Below are 20163 nucleotides of genomic sequence, written 5' to 3'. Positions count from 1 at the left end.
CAACATGTCAGATGATGATTTTTCTAACCCAAATGGTAATACACCGCACTAAGTTTCTAAATGCCCCTCTGTCTTGCTAAGAGTTTGTTTAGATAAGTATCAGAAGGAGGGTTAGCAGAACAAGCAAGCACATTTTTAACCTCAAACACTGCAGTTAGTGTAGCTGAATAAAGACTTTCAGAGGCATACATGTGCCTTTATAGTATTAGTCTTCAGTCAGCGGTTTTTTTTTTTTTGCTGTGAACCTCATGCTCATTGCTTCTGACAAAAGACCTATGTATTGCACTTGATGTAAAAACAGGGAGAAGGAATGTGGTGATGTGTGAAAAACAGGTGTTTTGGAGCATTTACATGTGGAAAACAAGAGGTTGGTCCTTTGAGTGAGGGATCACATCTGGCGTATGGATTCCACAGAGGAGAAATGAAGCACAACTGTTTCTTTTCTTGTGTGGAAAAAGACACTCTCACTGAAAGACGGGGGATCAGGAGGTGGTGGGAGTGACACACACACACCCCACTGCACCCTTGTCAAACACTGTACTGTTGTGTGCAGTGGAAGAAGTGTACAACTCCCTGGACCAGAATCAGAACTTCTTTTTTTCAGCAGGGGAAGTGACTTTGAAGTCCTCTCTTCCTGAATGCTTTGATCTGTCCACTCTGTAATGAATGAGGTGGCTGTTAAAGAAGAAATGGTGATGCATTTTTTTTGTTTGTTTTTATGTTGTCCTCTGTCACAGTTTGAATTGAGTGACAGTTTCCTGAGCAAGCTAGCATGAGTGTATCATTTTGTCCTAGACATACTCATCCGTTGGTAGACAAAACAAAGTAAGTATGGCTTGTTGGGTGGGAAAAGAATTTGGCAACAAAAACGGCAAACATAAAACTTGAGATATGTTGCTGAAAAGCAGCAACAGGATACCTACACAGTCTGGAACAATATGCCATTTGCTCTTTACTTTTTTCTACTGTTTCACGTTTTTTATCTTAAGTATTCCCAGCATTTATACAGAGCTTTTTTTAGTCTTAGTTACTAGTATATACTTAAGGTGTCAGTAAAGGGCTCTTTATTGACAAGCAGTGTTACTGAATGTCTCCTGGGATATGATAGCCTAACAAATATTTTATCCAAGCGGTATTTCCCACAGTGATGCCGAGATGAGGATTATGATTTATTTTGTACTATTTCAGCACACATTAAAGAAAACTTTGTGTATTGATTAGTGTCCTTTTCAAAATGAGACCAGTGTGTGGTTCTCTGAAAAAAAAAAAAGGTGAAAACAACCCAAATAACTGATATGAGAAGCGTAAACATTCCCGAAAGTCTAGCTATCTAATCTAACAATACTCCCGCCGCGCATGAGTCGCGTTAGACAAAAGGTGACTTGAGAGATAACATAAGATAATTCACTAGCAACAAAGTGATACAGCATGGTGATGTGGTGGAAAAGCAGTGGGACATCGCCTCATGAAGAATTAACTTTTTAAAAATGTTTTGTTTCTGTTTTTTAGAAGAGATAAAGAAAGTTGCATTTTTAGGACAAACTTGTAAGCTACAGTTTATTCTAGTTTTAGTGTGTAAGAAACTTGATCTGTTTAACAATTTTATTTAAAAAAAAAAACAAAAAAAAAAAACGCTTTCCTGTGCTCATGACCAGTAACTCAAAGGAAAAGGTAACCATTTCCCACTTATGTTGTTGGTAGATATGTATTATTTGTTGCATGGAAAAATTGTGTGAAGACAAATACATTGGAAATGTATAGTAACCAGTTGGGCTAAGTTGAGATAAAATGGCTTGAGGGAGAAAAGTTTGGATGGGTGTGTAAAACTGCCACAGGCTTTGTGGTGAGTTTCAGCTGTGATTTGCAGCTGAGATTCCCACATGACATGTGCAGGGTCAACCTCAGAAATGGAATCATAATAGCCTCAGAAGAATGAATCCCTCGTGTCACTTGTCTCGAGGCTCTGCCTTACACAGCCCAGTCCAATATTATTTTTTCTCCAAGTTCCCCCTTAGTTGGATGACTCATTCCATTTCCAAAAAAGCTCTACATGCTCACCACCTCCCAGATCCAATACTCACTCCCTTCTCTTCCTCGTATGCTCAGAAGTGCCAAAAAATGATGTGCAGATTGGAGGAGCTGCTAGTATTAGTGGTGGTGGGGACAGGCCCGGGTTGGCTTGCAGACCAAAATAAGGTCCAAATGACGCAGACTGGGGTTCAGTGGTGAAGCAACTAGAGGGTTGGGACTGTGGGAAAAACTGACATTTACCCGTAGGTTTTAAAAGAATCAATTGGAGTTGGATTTACATTAGCACAGGTTTTGCTTTGGTGCCGCATCAGTGATGATTTGTATTAAGTATTTTCCTCAAATTTCTTAGTCCTTTTGTTCTGAATGCCAGTAGAGGGAATGTGTGTGTGTGTTCACTGCTGACTGCATGTTGGCATTCTCAGCTGCTTCACTTGAAGTGACCTTAAACATGCAGCCAAAGCAACAATGGGAATGCTGTGGAATCAAAACGAATTAAATATGGCCCAGTCAAAGACTAAATGCAATTGAGGATTGGTGGAAAAGCTTAAAAAAATGCAGTCAAATGCTATAAATCCAATCTGAATGAGCTTTAGCCAATTTGAGATTTCTACTTAATTTTTGAAAAACTATGCATGTATTGTGTGGTTAAACGGGTACTAGCACATTATAGAAATCAGGTGGTTGCAATGAAAATGCATGTATGCAAAAATAGATGAGACTGAAGAGTCTTTGACAGCAGATCAATGCTGCAGAGGATATTGTAATTGAGTTACTTTGATTTAATCACTTTTGAAGTTTCTCATCTAATCTGCTACTGTTGATTTTATAAAAGCATACGGTACATCGTTTTCTTGTTTACTTTCTCATCATCAGCGTTTTGAAACAATGTCTCCTTTATGGGGAGTAATATCATACCATTGACCAGAAAAACATGAGAATATCATTTTAGGGACAATATCCAGGGGCAGAAGTTAAAAATGATGCAGCTCTTTTTTTGTGCATCATAAATACACCAGAAACCTTTTTTTCTTCTTCTCTTTATTATCCCCAGCTCTATCCCCCCTCATTTTGTTCTCCATGGCATTAAGCACACTAAACGGTTTGATCTACTTCAGATTACAACACAGCCTGGTTTATACATGCACTGTGCAGAAAAGCTAACAAAAAGGAGGCAGAGGAATACAAAGAGGCAAAAAAAAAAAAAAAAATAGAAGTCTGTCTTCTTGTCATTGGTTGCTACTTTTATCTTGTATCAGGAAGACAATTACAGCAGTGAAAGAACAAGATGCCATCTTCAAGTTATGTAAAAAGGATCTTATCTCTTTGCCTGAGTGTAAACTCACAGTAGGCGGTCACGTAGGGCAAATCTGATCTGACTGATTGCAACATATTACTTTTAAGAAAAAGTTATTTTAAGTATAGTTCTGGTGTTTACTGTAGAAATGTTTACTTAAAAAAGTAAGTTGAAAGATGGGTTGGGCTCCTGAACCCTCAGGGGTTCAATTCAAATAGGAAATGCCACAACTGACCAGGATAAAGCTTATTATGTTTTCCTGGTTTATTTAACCTGCTGGACAAGCTTGTTTTGGCCATGCATCCATTTTGTCTTGAAAGCACAAGAGTAGGTTAAAAAAATAAAAAAAAGACATGCAGTGTACAGTGTTATCTCTACAATGTGAAATATTGTAGAGATGGTAGCATTGGATTCTTTTCAGAGAACTGTTTGTTTCATTCTGTCCTCAATGCTACTATGCATATTTCATATTTGCACCATGAACATGAAAGAAAGCACGTCCTTAGTTTTTTTCCTCTTGTTTTTGCTATGTGGGTCACATGTTAGTAAGATTGCAAATGCAGCATTTTGTCATGTTACTAACATTAAAGATGGACACTATTTATCTAAATGTTTTACTTATTGTGAACATTTAATTGCACCAAAGTAAAATGGTTTAAATATAAGTTTCAGATTTCTGTTTAAATTTTGAAAATGTTTTTCCTTCCACTTGGAAATAATCTGCTACTCTGTGAGGTCTATCACATGAAATTACATGAACGTTTTTGTCTTTGCATCTGTAGGTGTTTTGTCACTCCCAGCCCATTTCAGTCCATACACAGAGAACCAGCAGGCTGTGGACAGCAGAGAGGATGCTTACGCCCAGCTGGAGCTGAGAACACTGGAACAATCTCTTCTGGCCACTTGTGTGGGCAGCATCTCAGAGCTCAGTGAGTAAAAATAATCACTTTTACACCTGTCAGACTTTCTACAGATTTTTTATTTTACTTTGCAGTTAGCATTTAAGTTGAACAAAATTCTGGAAGTTGTTTAGGTAACGACACAAAAAAGAACAAATTTCCTTTAATAAAAACATATATTATTAAAACCCTTTACAAATTCTCAGTCTTGAATTGTTGTACTATGGTGTTCATAATTGACTTTCAGAATTCATCAATTTAAGCAAATCAAAAATCAAAAGTAAAAAAAAAAACATTATAAATACTGTTGCTACGGCATAATGTATTACATAAATATTTTTGAATCAAGCTCGAGTTTCTCCTCTGAGACTAACTTGCCAAATAAACTGTTCCCATATTTGGTCCTTCTTGGGTCATGGTTTATTTTGGACGCCTTTATTGAGATTTTATAAATCCTATTTAAGCACTTTTACTCAAAAAGAGCAATACAATGAGATACTTGTTTATCTGACCTATCTTAAACAAAATCTTTGTAGCCCATTTCCATGCGAGTAAAGACTATGAAGGCCTAAGCAAATTAAGCGCTCATAGTGATGGTGGAGGGGGGTAAACTGTAGGTTGCAAAGGATTTGGCTGTGATAAAGAACAGAAATATGGTTTATTAATAATTGAGAGGGAATTATGATGTTTGGGGGTGTAGCTTGAAGCAGTAGAAAAGATTTATAGGAGAGGGTTTAGTTATATGGAGGGTAAAGGTTCTACGGGAAAATGATTGAAAGGTAGAAAGGTGAAAACTGATGTTGTTAGGGGAGGGAGTGAGGAAAAGAAATGGAGGATAGTTTTGGTCAAGGATAAGTTTCCTACTCCAAATGAACCAACACTCTGTCATTTGTTCCTGCAGCACAAGGCTACGTTCATACGTTGCCGCCGTTATAGTGAGGCATTAAGAAAGTACAGACACGCTCTTTCTCTCACTTCTGCTCAGTGGCCTCTTTGTGCCACTTCTCTCTGGTGGGGTGAAACGGGGTAAATCTGGGTAGGGCTGGCATCTACACATATTCACGCCTAAAAAACATAAACACACACATGCACACACACGTGTCCACTGATTCGCATACATACAACAGAAATACAGCAGGTTTGGCACTTTGCCTGTCTGATCTCTTTGGCTCCAATCAGAGAAACGTCTGTAGAGATGGATTTCTGCAATAGACATTATCATAGATACAAATACTCTGCATACATCAAAAATATTCTAGAGATGACGTATATCAATGTGCATTTAAACCCCCCCCCAAAAAAAAAAACGACTTTGATTATTACAAGACTTTGGGTGAAATCTATAATTCAAGAATTGGCATTTCATGTCCATCTGGAGCCAAGTTTAGGTTGAGGGGGAAAATGTAGACTGGAAACTAAGAGAGAAGCTCTCAATGTAGTGCAGGAATTCCACTGAGCCCTCCTGGAGGGATATTTGGTGCTGGTTAGCACAAAGGGGGCCCTTCAGCTTTACATGGGGTCTGTTTTGGTCAGTCTAACCCAGCCTTACCCCCATGGTGGAAACCAGAAGAACTTCTATAGACTAACACACACTCACACAGCTAAACTAGACACAGAGCTTTGTTATGCCTTTGAAAATGTGCCTAATAATTTTAAATGAATGCAACTCTGTCCCAAGTTTAACCTGTGTAATGCTGATGTGTGATTAGTGTTTTTCTTACAGCGGCTGTGGTCTCCCAACAGTATCTAGAAGGTTTATCACATTTTCCTGTTCTTTTTTTCTGATTGTTTTGGGGGTTTTTTCCCCTTCTGTTATCTAAGCAAGCCTTCCTAAATGCTGACAGTTCCCCACTAAGTTTATATAGTGGAGCTTTTTTTTCTTTAATGTTTTTATAAAGACTAGTTGAGATAAGATTGTAGATTTCATATAACAAATCTGTTTTTGTATGACCGAAACTGAGATCTATATGCTGACTCCAGTGATCTAATTGTTCTTGCAGTAAACAGTTGAACAGTTCATTAGAGCCAGTGATCAGCTGTCTGTACTCCCATTAACCCCCTCGGTGATTAAAGATGAATTACTGTTTTAGACTGGCTGTCTGGCTTTGCTTACTGATAATGACGCTACTAATGGCAGAGTTCATTTGAGACATGGAGGAAAGTTGTTGAGGAAAGGAGGAAATCCGGTCTGACTGGAAGACCACAGAGTCTAAACACATAACTCCAATTATACGTTTTTTTTTTTTTTATCTACTACTCAACAGTTTTGCACATCCATCTCCTGGGAATTGAGGAACTAGATCAAATGTTTTAGCTGATGCTCAGTGTCGTTATATTTGCTCTGTTCCAGGTGACTTGGTGTCCCGTGCCATGCACCACATGCAGCGTCTCAGCTCAATGCGTCCAGGACAGAGCCCTGCCCGTCACGCCCGTGCCCAGCAGCCTGTGTCCTGGTTGCCTGACGCCCTCCACACCCTTTACTACTTCCTGCGCTGCCCGCAAATGGAGTCCATGGAGAATCCCAACCTGGATCCCCCACGCATGGCTCTGAGCAAAGAGAGGTAGGAATCATGGCTGACTGAACTCTGCCAGGATGTAACAAGCTATTAAATAACTAAATTAAACTTGGGGTTTGACTGAAATGTAAGTTTTACACACATACATTTCCTTTCAAAAGCACTAAGAACCCTTGAGTATTGTAACATTTTATCATTCTATGTATTTTTTTAGTTTTATTTTATCTGAAAGAGTAAGAAAAAGGATTATTGGACCCGTTTCCAGTTTCAAAAGGAATATTTAGAGAACTTGGCAAACATGTGAGATGAAGTCCTGATCAGATAATTCTGAAGCTAAGCTTTTTGGCCTACATCAAAGCTCTGTGCGTAGAGAAAACCGAATGGTGTGCTGAGTGCAGTGTATGCTATGTGAAACATGGTGGTGGCAGCATAATGCTATGGGATGCTTTTATTCAGCAAGGAAAGGAAAGCTGGAAAGAACTAGTGGGCAGATGGATAGAAATACAGGACAATTATGGAAGACAACCAGCTAGTCTGCAAAAAACTTCAGATTATTTGAAAGAAGCCATATATAAGAGCATCAATGGGAAAAATATTTTGCTTTGTACCAGACCTTAGCTCTTCAATCTAATTTCCATCTGCAGTCTCTCTATTCAATCTGACTACACTTGGGCTATTTTACAAAGAATAATCTAAAAAAAAAAATACATTGAGGTTTGTACGTAAAGTGCTACAATGTGGAAAAAAAAGGTTTAAGAGGTTTAAATGTTATTTCAAGATTTTTCTTTTCATGCGTTTACTTAGTGGAATTAGAGATTAGAGGTTTTGTAATGAGTTTACCAGAGATCTAACTAAAGCCACAGCTTTATCCACAGCAAATAGAAAAACCCTTAAACCTCTGAAATTACCGCTTTAGTTCTAAAATTAAATCAGTAGCTTTTCCAGTGGCAACTCGTATTTTTTTTAATGTTTTTTTTTATTTATTTTTTTATCTGTCTAATCATCTTGCCCTCTGGTCGGTCATTTAAGTGTTATTTTTTATTGCGTTAATTACTAGGAGAAAATGGTCCCAGGTGTTAAGTTGGGTTGAAAGAAGACTTAAAAGCACCTTGAGGTGTAAATTAGGTAGAACAGTGGTGATTTAATGGGTTTAAAGAAGCACGGGTGCTCTGTAATTCTGTCTCTCTAATTCCGCTCCAAGTTAGGTTTAGTTAAACAGCTCTAAGTACAGAGTGTCTAGAAAAGCAGTTGGAAAATATTTGCACACTCTGGATATTTGCACATAATTTTTGCAATTAAGCCTCTTCTGTTTGCAAATGACTTTCATATTTAGACAGAGGCTTTAATATCGAAGAAATTATATTTTCTGCTGTTTGATTTCAACAGGCAGTAGGGAGTATAAACTTACCAAAAAGTCCTCTGTTTTAAAATGTGTTGAAATGCTGATTGGAAGGAACAGATTCATTTTTGCCAACGTGTAAATCTCTCAGAAAGTTAATAAATGTAAACGATCTGGGAAAAGATGTACGGTTTTTCCTCTCTGTGTAAAGGTTAATTAATTGACACTATATGCATGTGTTTAAGGGGCAAGAGATGAGGCCATCTATCTCTGATACATTTAATAGTGAACATACACAGTATAAGTGTGCTAAGGTGGACTTCTCAATAGCGTCAAAGGAAACCGACCCGTAAAATCCCCCCTCTCTTTTCCTAGCTAAGGATTTCTTCAAAACCCTTAGATGTTTTTAATGTTGGATTTATATCCCACTGGTTTATGTGAGCAGAATAAAACTATAGCCCTCTTTCTAAACATTCGAACACTCTGTTTTTCTTTAAAAGCATCTGCTTCTTCATCACTGCACACATTCTGAAAATGTTATGGAGCCAACTCAGGTGGTAGGCTATGGAAGTGCAAACCTGGTAGTGATTACAATGGTAAAGTCTGTTCATGCTGCAGAGTTCTCTGCTACAGAGGGCCTCTTCATCTCTGTGACCCACCCTCTATTGGAAGCTTTCTAAAATCTTTGGCAGAAACTCAAAACTGCCAGAATCTGTGTGGGCCACATCATCAAATGTTATAGGGAGCCTGGTGAGAGACTAACAGCAGATTCTCTTTTACTACAAGAGCCGAGACTCGTTTTGGTCCCAAATAAAGCTGCTGTATGTGATAATTATTAAACTGCATGAAACGTAGAAGGGCAAACACTTTGGTCTGAGCATATGCTTGATTTTGCACAATGTTGGAATAGAAATCATTAATCATCCTGTGTTCAAATGACTAAAGACACTCCTTTACTATGAAAAGATAGATTAGAGCACTAATAAAATGTAATTGATAAGCTATAGTTTATGATTCTTGTTTTCAAATATAGATTAAAAAAAGATCTTCATCTTCTAGATGAGTGATTAAACTTGTCTGTCACATTGCTACTAATTTGATTAAGACAAGATAGCTTTTAAATATATAAATTAATAAGCTTTAAGCTTTAGTCCCTACTGGACATAGCAACAAATGTATGAACTCTAATCTGTCCTGCATGAAAAGTAAACACACCTGAGCATTACTTATTAAGCTCATCGTTCTTTTATGGTTGAAGAAGTGCAATAATTCAAAGCCAATGTTTATATTTGCAGGTGTGGGAAAGTCTGTACATGGTAGTCTATGTAAATTCATCGTCTGCATCTCTGAGCGTGGCTCTCAGCATGTCGGGTCACAAGGCTATCTGGTTTCAGTGTTAACTGCCATCAAGGCTTTGATGTTAATCTAATCTCTGACGAAGCTGCAGTTTTTGTTTCAGGTTTAAGGGCACAACTTAGCGCAGCAGTCATATGAGGAGTTTAATGAGAGGAAGAGGAAAGAAAGATGGGGGTAATTATGAGAGAACATGCTGAACATGCACTTCTACATAGATACATTAAGGTCTTACTGGTAAAGGTCTTTCAGAGCTCTAAGACTTCTTCCAACACATCCCAGTTATGGGTGATGGGGTTTCGGTCAGTCGCAGGTTGCTAATCCACATATGGGAGTAAAAGGACATCTGTGAAGCTTTACCTGAATAACTTGGCCTTTGTCAAGTCTTGCTCTGGTATCTTGGAATTAACCAATTTTGTTAGACAAATTTGTCAGTAAAACTTGATTTTTATACATTTTATAAACATATACACCCAAACATATACACCCCTATCCAATTCAATGTACATTCTCTATCACTGTAGAACATCAATTCTGTCTCATCAGGTCTGTAAACCTTTCACCGTTCCAACCTTATGCTATATGAGCTTTAGAAATCCACTCATCACAGAGGCTGTAAAGTTCTCTGTAAGTTGTACATCTGGAAGTCGTGTTACTTCTATTATTTATCACTCACAGTATTAATATCGTACTACATGCTTCATTGATCTTTTTTATTTTGCCTATTCAATCAAATCTCACTGCACTAGTTGCTCGTAGCTGACATAGATGGTGATGCTCAAGAAAATGTAAGTCAGACTATGCAGGACTATGGTGCGGTCTCTTAAAACTCCCTTACTTGTTAAACAGACTGACAGATTGATAAGGTTTTAGATTAATCCTCTAATGGAGCAGTGGGTGTAAAGTGCAAATAGCCAAATATGTTAAATTGGAGATGGTTCAGTTTTGTTTTAGTTGACTTGCTTAGAATGTGCCTGGAAAGAGCCACACAATAAACAATCTGCACTGCAAGTGCTGTGTTTTTAAAAGAAAAAAAATAAATAAATGTAGAAATGAATGAATACATCCACCTGCAAAATCCAATTTGTGTTAAGTGGAGCACATTAAGAGAGCTATAAGCATTGATTCCCAGACCTACAGGGCCTTCTCTCCTCAGAAACATGGCGTTCTTATCACTCTGTGCCTGCAGCACTATCTAAAAAGTGGCAGACTGCCTCCCAACCCCCCCTGCCTCACGTTGACATATCCCACCTGCTTCCTAGCTGTTTCCCAAACACTTAGACCTTAATTATATGCACCCAGCAGCTACACTTCACACCCCCTCCCTCCTTCTTGAGCTCATCAGTTCCCAGTCTGCTTGTTCACAGTCACGCCTGGCTGACGGTGAGACCCCTCCTGACTGATCTGCTACTGACAAAACAGCATTTGACAGAAAATCTAAAAAAAAAAGACTTCAGTGCTCGTGTCAGACTAACTGCAGGTATTTAAATGCATTTTGATCTGTTGGATATTTTAGGAAAAAAGCTGCCAAAGGTCAGTTAAAACCAAAATATTACACTTTGCTCAGCAGTCGTATCAGAATTAATAATACTGCAAGACTCAGTCCTTGTTAACTACAGCTGCACAGTGCAGGGTTTGATGCAGTTCATGAATACAAATGGAGGCGTATTCATGAATTGCATTGAACCCTGGATCACATCAGAACAGATGTAAGCTCACCGAGAACAAACATCACAGCAGGAGTAAGACAGTCGCCAGTAACTTAATATAGCACAATGGCAGTGTTCATGCAGCCATTAACAGAATGTCGCTGAGGCTCCAAAGGACCAAAAGCAAACAATCCCATTCACAGTAAAACACTGTTGTTCACAAGCTTACTCTATGCACATATGGTCAGAGCAAGGTGGAGACAAAAAGGCTTAACACTAGATAACTGACTAGATATTACATTACTAAGAACCGCATCATCTCTTGCTGATTCAGATGGAGGAGGAGGATGAAGACAAACAGACAAAGCAAAAGGGTGTGTTTAATCCAGATGTATTTAAGAATGTCAGACATGGCTACAACAATACAATCATCCTTACTTCTGCAAAATCTGTGTAATCTTCTCCAAAATCTTCAAACTCAAAATCTTTTTTATCTTTCGGTTCAGTGGACGCTCTTGTTTTTTTTATGGTTAATATTTTAGGAACGCCTGGTTGGTGCACATCTAAGCTTTTGACTTTGAAATCAAACATGGCTTTGAAGACTACTCATCATTATTTCAAGATCAACAAACAATGGTGAATGATCTTTTCTTTTAGGCCATTTATGCTGTTGCCGCCTCTGATGGAGTGGATGAGAGTGGCCATAGTTCACGCCGAGCATCGCAAGAGTCTGTTGGTGGACAGTGATGATGTCAGACAGACCGCCAGGCTCCTCCTTCCAGGACTTGACTGTGAACCAAGACAACTGAAGTAAATCGACACATACGAATTGAATTATTGTTGAGTCAGTTAATATTTCATGTATACATTTCAATTTGTCTGACCTACAAAAAAAAAAAAAGCAGAAAAAACCTTAAAGCTATGTTGACTTTTACCTTTGCACTTTTAAACTGATTCAGCTTTATGTTTAAAAAGCAGAGGCTGTGAGAAGCAGACCAGTAACTACACACGGGCAGAATAGTGATATTGTACAGTTTTATTTCTGTAGAAAAACATTTCATGTTAACATATGGTCAGCATGAGCCACTTGGTGGTTATAAAAGGTTTTTAATAGGGTGTTTAAATCTTGATTCCTTTTAAGGCCGGAGTGTTGCTTTAGCTCCTTCAAGCGTCTGGACTCCAAAGCTGCCATAGATAAATTCAACCTGGACTTGGGTTTTCGGATGCTCAATTGTGGACGCACTGATCTCATTGGTCAAGCTATTGACCTGCTCAGGCCAGATGGGGTCAACAGCATGGACGACCAGGTATGAGCACTATTAGAACAAATGCAGTAATTACGATTTATATACAAGTGCATGCAGATGCACTGATTTAAATGTCAACTTTTTGTGGATAAGTTTAGAACAAATCAGCTGTGGATCAGGGGTTCTTCATAAAAGTACACCAGGTTTCATCAAATTCAAAGTAATCTCACCTGAAGGCAGGAAAGCTTGCATGCATGATGAATGGGCTTCTTTCTTGCCTAATCTTGCGCTTTTCCTCTTCGTCATTCAGGGTATGACCCCTCTGATGTATGCCTGTGCAGCTGGAGATGAGGCCCTTGTCCAGATGCTGATTGATGCTGGAGCCAACCTTGATGTGGCGGTAAATAAAGAACAGATGTCCTCAACCTTTACAATGTATTTGTAAACAATTTGTCAACGGATATATTTGCAAAAATGGCATCCAAAGTCCACTATGGTTATCCGTGTAAACATTTCCAGTCTTTGCCTTGAGAGAATTAATTTTTTTCTAATCTGTTCTGCATATGCAGGTTCCATTGTACTCCCCAAAGTATCCTTCTGTACATCCTGACAGTCGACACTGGACAGCTCTCACCTTTGCGGTGTTGCATGGACACATCCCTGTAGTGCAGGTACAACATATACACATATTAGTATCCTTACTGTTATATTAAAATTCCACTGAATGGTGTTTTTTTTTTTTTTAGCGTATTCTAATTTCCACTTTTACCATTTGCTGTAGACCTATCTAACCATAGACCTGACAAAACAGTGTTAAATACCTGTTAATGTGTTCCCTCTTGCTATAAAAGAAAACCTAACCCTAATGAACTGTAAATTCAACCTTAAAAAATACCCCAAACTTTTTCACAATTTTTGTTTTTTATACTTTTGGTGAACAAAAACGTCTTTTCACATGTGCCGTTTATCAGCATAATTAACCACTTTGATGTACTTCATTTATAAGCTAGTGTCCTTTTAATCTACTTTCAAGACATGCTTAATAAATGGATGTGATGTTTATCTGCAGCTTCTGTTGGATGCGGGAGCCAATGTGGAGGGGGCAGCAATCCGAAATGGTCAGGAGACCACAGCAGACACTCCGCTGCAGCTGGCGTCTGCAGCAGGTGGGTAAACGCAGACACTTCAGCTCAAAGCATAGCTCATGTTAGAGTGCTGCTTATGTACAGAGGGTTTGTGTTCTCATTTGATTCATTGCCAGTAAAGTTTTGATACACTTGCATGCAAAAACAGCTGTAAGACAGAAAGGTAAATTAATGAGAGGTTGTCGTCTTTCTGTGAAACGTCTAATAACTCATTGGCATTCAATATGCCAATGAGTTATTGGCATACTTTTCCCATAGATCATGAAGTTGTGAATGTGCAGGAGTAGTGGGAGGGGAGAGGGGGGATTAGTGGAATTAGAGTGTAAAATGAAAGTGTGGTGAAAAAAGAAATGCTGCCTGCAGTAGTTTAGTCCCTTCTGGCCCACATTCCTCCACAGGATCATCTGAAAGCCATACAGTGTAGCAAAAGACACATGGTCCACACATAGCTGCAGTGACAGTGAGCAAAACGCCTTAATGTCAATGTGCTGCTGGTTTATGAATCTAATGTAAACTGCAATACACTGATCTCAAGAAAGTAATCTTTGAGTACATAAAAAAAGCAATTGGAGAAAAACTAAAAGTTTTTAGTTGATTTTAATAAAATGTGTTTAGAAGTTGATAGGTGCTTATGTGTTTCTCAGGTAACTATGAGATGGTGACTTTGCTCCTGGCACGTGGCGCTGACCCCTTATCAAGGAGCCATGATGGAAATGCTCTTACGTCGTCTCTTTATGAAAACATGAACTGCTTCAGTCATGCTGCTGCACATGGACACAGGTTTGTCGGATTTCATTTTGAGACATTACTTTTTTTCAGTGCTTCAATTCAAAACAAACTAAAAATTCATGTATTTTTATATTTTATCCTACCACACTGTTTTCGTCCACTCAACTTACAGTACTCTCTGATCAGCCAATGTCTTTAGTAATGACTTATTGTGGCTTACACTCCTTGTGAAGGCCATAAGTCATAACATTTCTGTAATAACTGTCGTTTTTTAATTTTACATATAATATTGTTTAACTGAAACTTTATTTTTAAGTTAATTCTGAGTGGAGATGCAATGTATCTAGTGTGCAAAGTGAGCAGGGCGTTGTGTTGTCCATTTGTTTTTTAAAAACCAACTGGTAGAGTGATCCTCTCCACCTGTTTGCTGTGTGTTCATGTGAACTCCGTGTAGACTCAACACTTCACATTCCACACTAAGAGTGATGGATTATCTAATCACATAGATCACAGGGTCACAGAAATGTAAGTATGTTTTACCATTTGAGCACAGATAACCGATTTAATGCTTGTTGTTTCCTTCCTCCATCAGAAACGTGCTGAGAAAGCTACTGACTCAACCCCAGCAGATCAAAGAGGATGTCCTGTCTCTGGAGGAGATCCTAGCAGAAGGAGTGGAGAATGAAATTCCAGGGATGTGTCCTTATCTTCCAACACCTTCCAATGGCACTCCGGCACTGCAGGATGCAGACATACCCAATCTCTGCAAGGCCAGGATGAAGGCTCTTCAAGAAGCTAGCTACTACAGTGCCGAGCACGGATATCTTGATGTCACCATGGAGCTTCATGCAATGGGTACCTTTCAGATAGCCATAAGACAACAGGACTTTTGTTTATTTGTGCTTCTAAAACCAAACTTATGTGTAATTAGGTGTGCCGTGGAAACTGCATGTGTGGCTGGAATCTCTTCGTTGTGCCCATCAGCAGTCCAAGACGGGGGCCATCCTCTCTCTTCTCAGAGAGTTTACCACAGTCCGAGAAGAGGACTACTGTGATGAACTTGTCACCACAGGCCTGCCCCTCATGTTCACTATCCTGCGTACCACCAAGGTATTGTCAAACATGAAGCCTGTGACGTTTACTACTTTTCAGTCTCCGGAATAAGAAATAATCCTGACCTTCTGTTCTTTCTTTCAGAACGATGCCATTATACAGCAGCTGGCAGCTATTTTTAGTCACTGTTTTGGCTCAGCACCACTTCCAGCCATCCCTGAGATGAAGGCGTCTCTTTCAGCTCAGTTGGGTGAGAAAGCTTTGATTGACTGTATGAATAAATGTAGTTCACTGTCCTACAGAGGGAATTTTAAACAAAGCTGCCAAAAATTATAAGCTTATTATTACACTGAAAGTAGGATGTGATGGGCTGAAATCTGAGTCATTTACATATTGTTAATCTGATCTTTACAGATCCACTCTTTCTGAACAACCCAGACATGTCAGATGTGACATTTTTGGTGGAGGGAAAACCATTTTATGGACACAAAGTCCTTCTGATAACTTCTTCTGACAAGTAAGTGCAACCACTCTTCATTTTGCAGATGTGTATTAATTTTAGACACACAAATCAGAATTTTGTGTTTGAGTTTTCATCTGCCAAAATGTATTCAGATTTCTTTTTTTCTTGCCTTCTTGACTGACATGTAACACATTTTACCACATTGGTGAAAGGAGTCACTGTAAAAGTTATTTTTAAGTGAACAAAATGATTAAAGAGCTCAGTTTGAAGCTGCCCTTAGAATAACCTTTTAGTACTTTTCTAAAACTGTAGCCTCTGTATGTCTTCCCTTGAGCAGAGATTCCCAACCATGGCCCTCAGGACATAATGTACTGCATGTTTTAGATGCGTCCCCACTCCTGTACAATTGATTGAAATTATCAAAGGGTTAGGGTTAGCAAAGTCTTAAAAATCAGCCACTGTCCTCTTCTGTTCTCCAGTGAGAGAGGTTTGACCAACAGACAGACCTACCAGGTCATGTCTGCACATTTACAGTTAACTCTAGCTACCCCACTGTTGCCATCTCACCAACCTTCTTGCTATATTTAACAACATTTCAGACAAGAGAAAAATGGTATCGGCCAAAATCGAAATCAGCAGGTCAGGCTTTTTAAAAGATTAGAACCCAGTTTATCACCCATTCATTTAAGCCATGTGTGCAGCAGCAGGGAAACAAAATATGCAGGACAGTTGTGACCGAGAACCACGACTGGGAACCTACGCTTTAGTGGTTAAAGACTTCCAATAATTGAGATTTCCAAATCGGACATATTCTGTAATGGAGAATTTCTGACTTTTCTCGACACTGTAGGGAAAAGTCAGTCAACGTATAATAGAGCTATTATACGTTGTAACTTGAAAGAATGCAGACATATCCCAACATGTCAAAAACGACTTTCTTTTGAATCCGTTTTTATAGTTGTACTCCATTTATTGTTGATTAACTCAGTTACAGCATCCACACCAAAGAGTAGTCAACGATATTAGCTGGTTGAGTTTATGTTTTTTAGGTTTCTGGCCAGTTGGTACTTTTGAGGGCCAATCAAGCTAAAAGCAATCGATTTCTCAGAGCATTTAATTTACTTGAGGTTTTTAGAGGAAAACCTAATTGAACATTGATGAAACTACTTTTTTTCCTTTTAGATTCAAATCTCTGCTGGCATCCTCTGGATCAGATGGAAGCCCCAGCAAAGAAATTGAGATCAGTGATGTCAAGTACCATATTTTCCAGGTATGAAAAAAATCTAGCATACAATAATATGAAAAATAGATTAGGGTACCCTATGAGTTTTAATTTCTAGCACTGAAAAAAAAATCATAAAAACTGTAAATATATACTTTGACCCATGTTAATTCCCGTATGTCCATAAATATTGCATAGCCACTGATGTGAGCTTCATTATACCGGAAAGTCAGAGATTATTTTCTGTTGTGAAAATCACATCAGCAGTACATTTCCATTGAATTGACAAAGTTGGTGAATTATTTGACAAAATAATAGTTTTAGAAAAAACAAAACTGCAAAGTAAACACTTTATGCTTTACACGAATCACACGATCAACAACTGGATGTTTCCACTGGTGCATGAAAAAAACAGGAAGTAATTGGAGGATCATCGTCCAGAATGTTTTTGATGACTTACTGAGTGAACCGAGATTCACATTTGATTTTCTTGCTGTTCTTTTTAATGGAAACGCATTAAATCAGAAATAAAGCATTCCAGGAAAATAATCGCATACCAACTTTTAAGAAGAGCTGGAAGTGACGGGGCTTGGAGATGCATTGCTAGAGCAAGAGCTAGCCAGCTCATTATCATAGGTTCATTAATTCTACCATAAACCAGAGGACATTGAAGGAAAATAACACTATTTGTAACCTGGAACACAATAATAACCCTCAGAATTACAAAAAATATCCCATGAGAAATAAATTCCTAGATCCAGTTAAAGACCAGACCTAGATGTAATTCAGTTGCTTTGATGCGACTCTACTGCACATGTAGTAAACCCCAGATTGACGTCCAATGGCTCCAAGAAGTGTCTTATTGACATTCCTTCAGCCTAAGGGTCACAGGGTGTCCTAATGTTTACTTTAGCAAAAAAAAAATGAAAGAAATACATTTTTACAGTGTAGTCTCTTTTTTCCTGCACATGCCAAAAACAATTAGATAAACTGATGCTGAAATGTTGCTAAACTAGACATTTGACCTCTCTACAGATGATGATGTCTTACCTGTACTGTGGAGGAACAGAATCACTGAAAACGAATGTGATGGACTTACTGGAGGTGAGAACACTGAAGGTTCAGATCATGCTAATTAGACTGACTTGAACTGCACAGACAGTTAAAGATGTTCACACATTTTTACTACACAGTCATTGTGAGATCACAGAACAGTATGTTATGATATATTGGGTGAACAGGCACCTGGTCATTAGCACATGTGGATCATATTAATCTGTTTTCTAAAGGTACGTGATCAAACTTGTTTTTACTCCTCCAATTTTCCATGAAATTGGGCTCATTTGCCAAAATTAATACAGGAAATGTGAATTCATGGCCTGTACTCTTTCACCATTCAACCCGTTTAGTGCAAATTAAGCTGTACATTAGTTTTACTTGAAAATTAGTTCATTTGTACACTCATTGACTAAATGTTTTCATTCAGTATTACCTTACTGAAAGAAGAGAACAAATACCAAATAATCTGTAGGCTAAGTAGACGTTTTGTTTTTTGTTTTTTTCCATCAACTACTATCAAAATGCCGCCTCGTTAGGAGGAACCGAACTTGGATCCAGACTTGAAGAATTGATATCACCGAAACCTGATCTAGTCATGGCAGATCATCAAAAAGCATTCAGTTATGTAGTTTATACTTTTAGGAACTGAAATTAGTGAGATATGTATTCCAAAGAACAGGAGAACTCAAAAACATTTACAAGTTCAAAACAAGTGTGATCTAAATCTCTGCTGAGGCACATTCATCAGCCGGAGGCAGCAACAGCTCTGTGTATTCCTGCTTCTGGGGGACATGCAAACACATGCAGCTTTGTGAAACTGATCCAGTTCCTTATAATTTTTTGTTCTACAACCGGATACCACGGCCAAAATAAATAAATCTAAGCTTATGACTACAGACACAACCAGGTGGGTTTATGAACTAAAAGATTATAACAAGTGTATAAAATTTTGGTAATTTTTTTTTCCCCTACAGCTTTTGTCGGCTGCTAATCAGTTCAAGCTGGGGGCACTACAACGACATTGTGAGCTCATCTGCTCCAAGCACATAAACCTCGACAATGCAGTCAGCATCTACAAGACAGCCAAGGTAATGTCTGTTTTGAGAAGGCTGTGCTACTCTGTTGTAATCTGGTCTACATTTTGTAAGCAGCTAAAACATGATTGTTTTTTTCCTTGAACAGGCAAATGGTTCGGTGGATTTGAGTTCATGTTGCGAAAGTTTCTTCCTGCAGCAGATGCCGGCACTGCTGGAAAAAGACGGCTTCAGGACCCTGTTACTAGGAACCAACTGCACTCGACAGGGGAATAACTGCACTTCTCTGGCTCACAGCCGCAGTGACTCACCTCTGGAAGAGCTGGAGGCCATCCTGGCTCAGCGTATACGCTCGCTTTACATTTCATCTCAAGTCTGAAGACGTGAGCCGCTGCAATGAGACAAGATGAAAAGCAACAAGTGTGTGAAAGTTGCAGAAGAAGGCTTTGTGTAAATACAGGTGGCTTGGTTCTGTAGGAACCACATTCCAGAGAAAATGCTGCAGAACTGTGTGCAGTGTGGCACAGTGACTGACTTGGCAGTTGTTGACTCTGAACAGTGTTATTTTGTGCCAAGCACTACATGATGGCGGTTACTGTGACGAACAGTAAGTTTTTCAAAAAGGGTGGTTTGTGTTTTGTTTTTTTCCTCCAAGGCTCAGGAAGCCTAAATGGAGAGGAAAGTTTCAAAAACAAAATACTGCTGCCATCTAGTGGAAATCATGAAAGGACTGGAATTTGCAGCAACTCCTGGGTTTTGACTGAAGACGTAGAGTGGGAGGAAAGCTCAGTCCAGTCTGTAGTGATGCAAATGTTTATTAAAAAAAACAAGTACTCTTTTTATATAGTTGTTTTTTTTTTTAACTAAAGTATGACCAGAATGACATTTACTGCTAAGTGGGATGGACATTTTCTATTTAATGAGAACAAAAGATGTGAAAGTATTTAATGAGGCGTGCCCTTTTATTTCATTTTTAATCCAAGCTAATTAATATTTTAAAAATGCTTCAGTTGTTTATGCAGGCATACTAATAGGTAATTAAGCTTATCTTGATGTTTACCATATTTACACAGCCACAACAGAAGGATTTGAAAAATATGTTTTGCGTGAAATAAACCTTGTGACTTTGA

At 38.6% G+C, this 20163-nt stretch overlaps 1 protein-coding gene across 1 annotated transcript in view; it reads left to right on the top strand.

Moving 5' to 3' along the window:
• Window positions 1-20163, top strand: part of abtb2b (ankyrin repeat and BTB domain containing 2b) — a 41849-nt gene extending 21686 nt beyond the window's left edge. The window contains exons 3-18 of the mRNA XM_088006350.1: window positions 4108-4254; window positions 6575-6785; window positions 11739-11891; window positions 12223-12388; window positions 12639-12728; window positions 12898-12999; window positions 13398-13494; window positions 14118-14253; window positions 14795-15057; window positions 15134-15312; window positions 15400-15505; window positions 15670-15772; window positions 16901-16988; window positions 17976-18044; window positions 18974-19087; window positions 19182-20163. Coding sequence (XP_087862476.1) covers window positions 4108-4254; window positions 6575-6785; window positions 11739-11891; window positions 12223-12388; window positions 12639-12728; window positions 12898-12999; window positions 13398-13494; window positions 14118-14253; window positions 14795-15057; window positions 15134-15312; window positions 15400-15505; window positions 15670-15772; window positions 16901-16988; window positions 17976-18044; window positions 18974-19087; window positions 19182-19412 — 2255 coding nt within the window. The 3' untranslated portion in view covers window positions 19413-20163. The remainder of the gene's footprint in view (window positions 1-4107; window positions 4255-6574; window positions 6786-11738; window positions 11892-12222; window positions 12389-12638; window positions 12729-12897; window positions 13000-13397; window positions 13495-14117; window positions 14254-14794; window positions 15058-15133; window positions 15313-15399; window positions 15506-15669; window positions 15773-16900; window positions 16989-17975; window positions 18045-18973; window positions 19088-19181) is intronic.

The sequence above is a fragment of the Poecilia mexicana genome, unplaced genomic scaffold (assembly GCF_051168715.1).
Source record: "Poecilia mexicana isolate PSO_F unplaced genomic scaffold, ASM5116871v1 scaffold_6, whole genome shotgun sequence".
Classification (NCBI taxonomy): Eukaryota; Metazoa; Chordata; class Actinopteri; order Cyprinodontiformes; family Poeciliidae; genus Poecilia; species Poecilia mexicana.
The sequence above is the reverse complement of the archived record's forward strand: the minus strand, read 5'-3'. Positions and strand labels throughout refer to the sequence as shown.